The sequence below is a fragment of the Lactuca serriola genome, chromosome 6, assembly GCF_051521515.1.
Source record: "Lactuca serriola cultivar US96UC23 chromosome 6, Lser_US96UC23_V15, whole genome shotgun sequence".
NCBI lineage: Eukaryota > Viridiplantae > Streptophyta > Magnoliopsida > Asterales > Asteraceae > Lactuca > Lactuca serriola.
Window position 1 is genome coordinate 139,046,009 of NC_136413.1, and position 6,535 is coordinate 139,052,543.

The 6,535-nt window shown below is 42.0% G+C and overlaps 1 protein-coding gene across 2 annotated transcripts; it reads right to left on the minus strand.

Annotated features, from left to right (window-relative positions):
* Positions 1-415: 415 nt before the first annotated feature.
* On the minus strand, positions 416-2,332 carry LOC145056952 (uncharacterized). 2 transcript variants are annotated; one of them, XM_079004694.1, is made up of 4 exons: positions 1,736-2,332; positions 1,459-1,605; positions 1,130-1,340; positions 416-1,036 (listed from the first exon to the last, which is right to left on the minus strand). In XM_079004694.1, the coding sequence occupies exons 1-4, from the start codon at positions 1,968-1,970 to the stop codon at positions 652-654; spliced, it is 978 nt and encodes a 325-aa protein (XP_078860820.1). In that variant the 5' UTR covers positions 1,971-2,332; the 3' UTR covers positions 416-651. The 2 variants fall into 2 exon arrangements, with proteins under 2 accessions (XP_078860820.1, XP_078860819.1); XM_079004693.1 differs by having other exon boundaries at positions 1,685-2,325.
* Between the last annotated feature and the right edge of the window lie 4,203 nt (positions 2,333-6,535).

The following is a 6,535-nucleotide window of genomic DNA, read 5'->3' on the forward strand; positions in this document are numbered from 1 at the left end:
ACCCATATAGTATTTCTTTGCAAGGCTTTTACCATTTCAAAGGGATCTATGAGGTCGATTTCAATTGAATCTTTCTTGGTATTTGCAAGAGACACAATAATGATCAAATAATAATATTTTTTTTTGATGTGTTAATGGAGTTTATTTTTTAAAAAGTGTTAGAAACACATGATGTAAGAATCAATTGCAAAAATTGATGCGATATAATTACAATACAAACAACATTACCAATATGGATGATGTAATACACATACAACATTTTGCAATCAAAATCAATTGCTTAATTTCCCCATCATAATTTCATATACCATTAGACAATGATTCAAAAAAATGTCATAGCATTATATCTTCAACCTCTTTCAAGATTGAATTCCCCACATATATAAATAAGTATCCATCATATCATGAAGTCGTATAAAATCAAGTAAGAAAACCATTACAAATAACTTAAAATTCCAACATTTGTATCTCTAGTGGCACAACATGAGTTCACTTTGTAGTCATTTGATTTTGATATATCAACACTAATCCATAGTAGTCGATTTACCATTACATTATCCGAATCTAAGTATCAAAACATATCCCAACAACAACAACAACAAAACACGTAAAAATTGGACTCCGAAATATCCAACATCGATTAGGTTTAACCTAAAGAAACCAACTTCGATCATCACTCCCTTCATAAGACCCATAAGAAGATGCTACATTTGGACCCATATGATCCACACCACTCATTCCTAGACACAAGGCTTCACCCAATGGCCCACCAGGCATCGAAGGGTTCGAACCCTGGTTCGAACCCTCCCAAGCCGCCTGGTTCAGCCATTGGTGGTTTGATCTAAACCCATCCCCACACTCTCCTCCCTCACCCTCCAACATTCTAAAAGCCATTTGAAAACTCTCTTGATCCCCAAACTCAACTCCATTTCCATTCACATTCCCACTAGATTGCATTGATAAACTAAGTGAACAATCATCCCTTTTAGATTGAGACAAGGGTGTCTCACTACTCTTTATAAACCATTCATGACACCTTCATAAAATGTACACCAAAATCAAAACAAACAAGAGAAAACCCATTTCATATTATTTTATTTTATACTTGTAATTAAAGTATAAAACTCACCTGGTTTGCTGATTTGATGAAGTTGCAGTGGGATTATGAGTTGTATCCACAGGCTTTCTTGAACGTGATCTGGTTTTGTGGGCATGGCGTTCGCAGTACTTCTGGTTGGGACCCACATCCTTTGCACACCTCCATTTTTTTCCATCTGTTCTTCTACACCTCCATGGCTCTGGATCCGACCCGTTTGAGAATCTTATTCCCGTACTCGTCCCTATTAATAATCCCAAATCGTAGTTTTTAACTTTTTTTTTATTCTGAGCATTTAAACAAACAGTTGGAGTGCATAAGGAATGAGTTACTATTATGTAAGAGAAAGAAAGAAAATGTACTGTTGGACTGAGTGGATGAAGGTAGGAGGAGCTGCGGAGGAATAGGAATGGAAGCCATTATGTACTTGTAGATTAGTGTCTGCCTCTCGAGCTCTTGCCACTGTGTCGCTGTAAAAAGCACTTTCCCAGAAGCTCCGACAACTCCATCTGTAACAAAGTGTATGCAATGTAAAGGATATCACAAATTCACAAGCAATATCAAGAAAAAGTTTTTTAATTTAAGAACCTGTAATCGATTTGAAAGAAATCCCAGATGCAAGTTGGTTAGTGGGATTACCCTGGTGGACGAACTGTTGGCTGCCATTGTTACCATAAACACCACCAAAATCGTGATGACGATACTGGTTTATGTTTATCAAGCTCATCTTTTTACAAGGATAAGACGGTTCGCTGTTCAAACCCAACCCAACATCACACTCTAATGGCGACACCGCACCGCCACAACCACCACCACCACCACCACCGCCACCGCCACCGGCGGCGCCACTGGTTCTATTACTATCATTCCTCATTTTTCAAGAAAATACAAAACCCAGATTCCGATGGGGTTTGTCTGTCGTCCCGAAGAAATCAAAAGGGTTTATAGAAGAGAGAATTTAGTTGCTTCCTATGGTTCCAACATTCGCCCATGGAAGAAAGCAACAAACAGAAAGTCCAAAATTTGGTCCCCTCTTCCTTCTGTCTCTTTCTTAATTTGTTACCCTTTTCAATGGAAACGTGTATCGATACCGATCTCAATCGTCCTCTTCCATGAAATAAGATAAGAACGTAGTTATGATGATTTCATTGATCTTTTTTATTTAAAAATAAAAGAGATAGCTGCGCATGGGCCAAAACGATGTGCAGATAAAGCTTGGTTTTAATGCTTGTAACATTTGGGTGTGTCAAACTCTATAACAACTAACAAGGTCACCCGTGTTAGTTTCGTGGCGAATCTCAATGGATGGGTGTCTATACTCTTTTTACACATATGTTCTCTAGAGTCTAGTGTCTCTCCTATCTCATTTTGTAATTTGCTATTATTATATAATTTTGCTTAAAAAAATGTTTACCAGTATATTAGTGATTCAAATTTAGATCCTTTTATTGATTTTTGTCATTATAGATCTGAAATTATTTTTTATGCCTTTATAATTTATTTATTTTTATTTTTTTTAATTGTAATATTACTTTAATATTAAAAAACAAAAAAATAAAAATTAACACCAGCCACCCCACCCCCACCGTCCTCACTATCCCTTCTACAATACATGTCTCACCCCAAGTGATACGTGTCAGGACCCCAGGTGGGGAATAGTTGCTGATTCAGGGCGAGAGGCCGCAACGTGGGCCGACTATGTGTTCAGCAGCGATGGCTAGACGCTACCTCTAGCAGAGATGCGTAAGTTATGTCGCTTATGTTATGGATACCCGGGAGAAGGGTAAGGCGGTCGTCGATGATGTGTCAGTGGTGCGGGAGTATCCGGATGTTTTCCCATAGGATTTGCATGGAATACTCCGGAGAGACAGGTGGAGTTCAGGATCGACATAGTTCCAAGTGCGGCTCTGATAGCCAATGCACCATATCGGTTGGCTCCTCCCGAGATGCAGAGTTTTCTACACAACTGTAGGAGCTGTTAGACAAGGGATTTATCAGGCCGAGCAGTTCACCCTGGGGAGCCCTGATCTTATTTGTGAAGAAGAATGATGGGTCACATCTGATGTGCATAGATTACCGGGAGTTGAATAAGGTGATGGTGAAGAACCGTTACCCACACCCGAGGATTGACGATCTCTTCGACCAGCTTCAAGGAGCATCTTGGTTTTCCAAGATCGATTTGCGTTCAGGCTACCATCAGATGGGGGTCAAAGACGAGGATATACAGAAGACTGCTTTTTGGACTCACTATGGTCATTGCGAGTTCGTGGTGATTCCCTTTAGGCTCACCAATGCTCATGTCGCATTCATGGACCTTATGAACCGCGTGTGCAGACCGATGTTAGATCTGTCTGTGACAGTCTTCATCGATGACATCTTGGTTTACTCCAAGACGCAGGAGCAGCACGATGAGCACTTACGAGAAATGTTGGATACTCTGAGGAAAGAGAGCTTGTACGCCAAGTTCTCCAAATGTGAGTTCTAGTTACGCGAGGTACAGTTTCTGTGGAACCTTGTCAGCCAGAATGGTATTTTGGTCGACCCGGCCAAAGTGGAGGTCGTGATGAGATGGGAGGTTCTGAAGTCTCCATCTGAGATTCGAAGTTTCATCGGTTTAGCAGGCTATTACCGGAGACTCTGTGACGACCCAAATTTTTAAAAGAAAATTTTCATTTTTAATTAGTCAAACATATTTGCATAAACCATGAAATCCCAAAACAATTTTTTTCAAATCCACATTCAATACAACTTTATTTAAAAACATCAGTGTCCCATAACATATCAGTGAGAGAGAGAGAAAGAGAGTGTGTGTGTGTGTGTGTGTGTGAAAGAGAGTGTGCACACCACGCCATCACGCATTGCCCTTGCCCTTGGGCTCAGATGTGCCTGAAACAAATCCACAAACGGTAAGCTGAAAGCTTAGTAAGTTCCCCAGAGCATACCCACACACAAGCCATATACAACATATCATACTAGCTAAAACAACTATACATATCACATAAGCCATGCATACCACAGATAGGGATACTGTGGACTCGTCCCTAGGGTCTTACTCCAGGATGCCATGGGCTCCCCACATAGTCTTACACCTAAGTGTTATGGGCTCTCCCATGGTCTTTAATAGGAAAGCCATGGGCACTCCACATGGTCTTACATCCAAGTGACATGGGCTCTCCCATGGTCTTTGATAGGAAAGCCATGGGCTCTCCACATGGTCTTACATCTAAGTGTTATGGGCTCTCCCATGGTCTTCTATATAAACATACCACATATACTACTAGCATACTTCCTAGCTCATATCAACTATCATGCCAAATAATACCATTCCAGCTAGTACACTACATATCATGAAATGGGTCGGCCTTGGTGCCTTAGACCCAATGGTATGGTGAGGAGACTCACCTCTATCTGCTGAATGCGAAAGCTGCTTTCCTAACAGTTCGTAACCTCCTTTGTTGAATAATAATATTAATCAATGTTAGGACTTCACTTAATCAAATGAAAACCCAAACCCCAAGTCCCTCCAAAAAGGCCCAAATATCCTTTCTTTGTTAATGGGCCCAAAGTCCATATCCATAATCATTAATGGGCCTCTTGGCCCAATAAAGCCCTACCATAACACTAATGGCCCAAAACAGATAAAATGGCCCATTATTCTAAGAATGTAAACAAGTCCAATAACCAAATGAGGCCCAACAGTTCAAAGGCCCAAAAAAGATCCAAGCCCATCTGTGATGCGTACGCGGAGCGTACCACCCTGGTACTTGCAACGTATTGGGGCTCTGGGGCTTACGCGCAGCGTATACTAGGTTACGCCCAACGTACTAACAGATTCTGCAGTTTTTCAATTAAGTACTTAATACTCAATTCTTTTACGTCCAAAAGTCAGATCTAAGCTTATTAAGACGACCTAAGGCATAAAGTTGGCAACTTTATCCCTTTGCATGCCTCATATGTTCCTAACACCCCCATTAAGACCTTTTTAAGGTTCTTAACCCATGCATGAGGTCAAAACACCCACCAAGACTCCATTTTTATGTTGCAAACGAACCAAAGGACCTCAAATCTGTCATTTCCATCCTCTAGAGTTGCTCAACTCACAAAGGAGATCCAAAAACAACAAAGGGGACAAAACTAGAAAACCATAGCTAGATCTAGCGATTTAAATGGATACGTGCAAGCTTTATACTTCCAGATGCTCCTCAAGGTCGACTATATGTAGATTCTTGAAGTCCAAGGCCACTCCAAGCTTGTTTGACAACCTCTTGTTCTTGAATGAACATTATACGGGCCACAAATGCACTCTTAAAGCTCAAAATGCACTCACAAATGGTATTAGGGTTTTTAGAGATGTTTAAAGGTGATAGGGGCCGATGAGGGTGAGGCTCAGATGATTTAAGGGTGTTTATATAAGTTACAAGTCTGCAAATTAGGGTTTGGACCTCCGACACGTACACCCAGCATACTTCTGGTACGCCAGTGTATGTGCTGCCCCTCCGCGATCACCTGTGCGTAGTACCCTAAGCGTACTCATAAGTACGCCCAACGTACTTACGGTAATAATATGCTAAAATGGAATTTCTTCAAGGGTTTCAAAGTCATACCTGGTTTGGAGTGTTACAACTCTCCCCCACATGAACTAGACTTCGTCCTCAGAGTCAGTTGCTTTAAATAGATCGGGGTAATGCTCTCGCATCTCCTCCTCCGGCTTCCAAGTCCATTCAGATCCTTTTCGGTGTTGCCATTGCACCTTTACCAGCTTCACCTCCTTGTTCTGAAGACCCTTTCTCTTCCTATCTAAGATGGTAATCGACCTCTCGAAATAGTTCAGGCTCTCATCCACCTGAATATCGCCCAATGAAATGACTGCGGACTCGTCAGTGACACACTTCCGGAGCTGAGAAACGTAGAAGGTGTTGTGAATCTGGCTAAGCTCCTCTGGTAGATCTAAGCGATATGCCACCTTGCCCACCCGGGTCGTGATCCTGAACGAGCCTATGAACCGAGTCCCTAACTTGCCCCTCTTCCGAAACCTGATAACTCCCTTCCATGGCGATACCTTCAGCAACACAAAATCTCCCACCTGAAACTCGAGATCTGATCATCGTCGGTCAACATAACTTTTATGACGGCTCTATGTGACCCGCAACCGGACGCGCACCTGCTAAATCAGTCTGGTAGTCTTGAGCACTACCTCAGTGCTCCCCATGACCCAATGCCTAACCTCGTCCCAACACATCGGGGTCCTGCACCTCCGACCATATAACATCTCGAATGGAGCTCAGTCGATACTAGCATGATAACTGTTATTGTATGAAAACTCAGCATGCTCGAAGCATGTCCTCTAGTGTCTGGATCATCCTCTCGCTCTGGCAGTCGGTCTGGGGGTGGTATGTCGTGCTAAAATGTAGCTAAGTGCAGTTCCTCGTGGAACTTCTT

Coding starts and splice junctions, on each gene's coding strand:
- LOC145056952 (XM_079004693.1), bottom strand. CDS start 1,970: ATGAGGAATGATAGTAATAGAACCAGTGGCGCCGCCGGTGGCGGTGGC. Junction 1,606..1,684: donor TTCTTTCAAATCGATTACAG/GTTCTTAAATTA, acceptor ACTTTGTTACAG/ATGGAGTTGTCGGAGCTTCT. Junction 1,341..1,458: donor TTCATCCACTCAGTCCAACA/GTACATTTTCTT, acceptor GATTATTAATAG/GGACGAGTACGGGAATAAGA.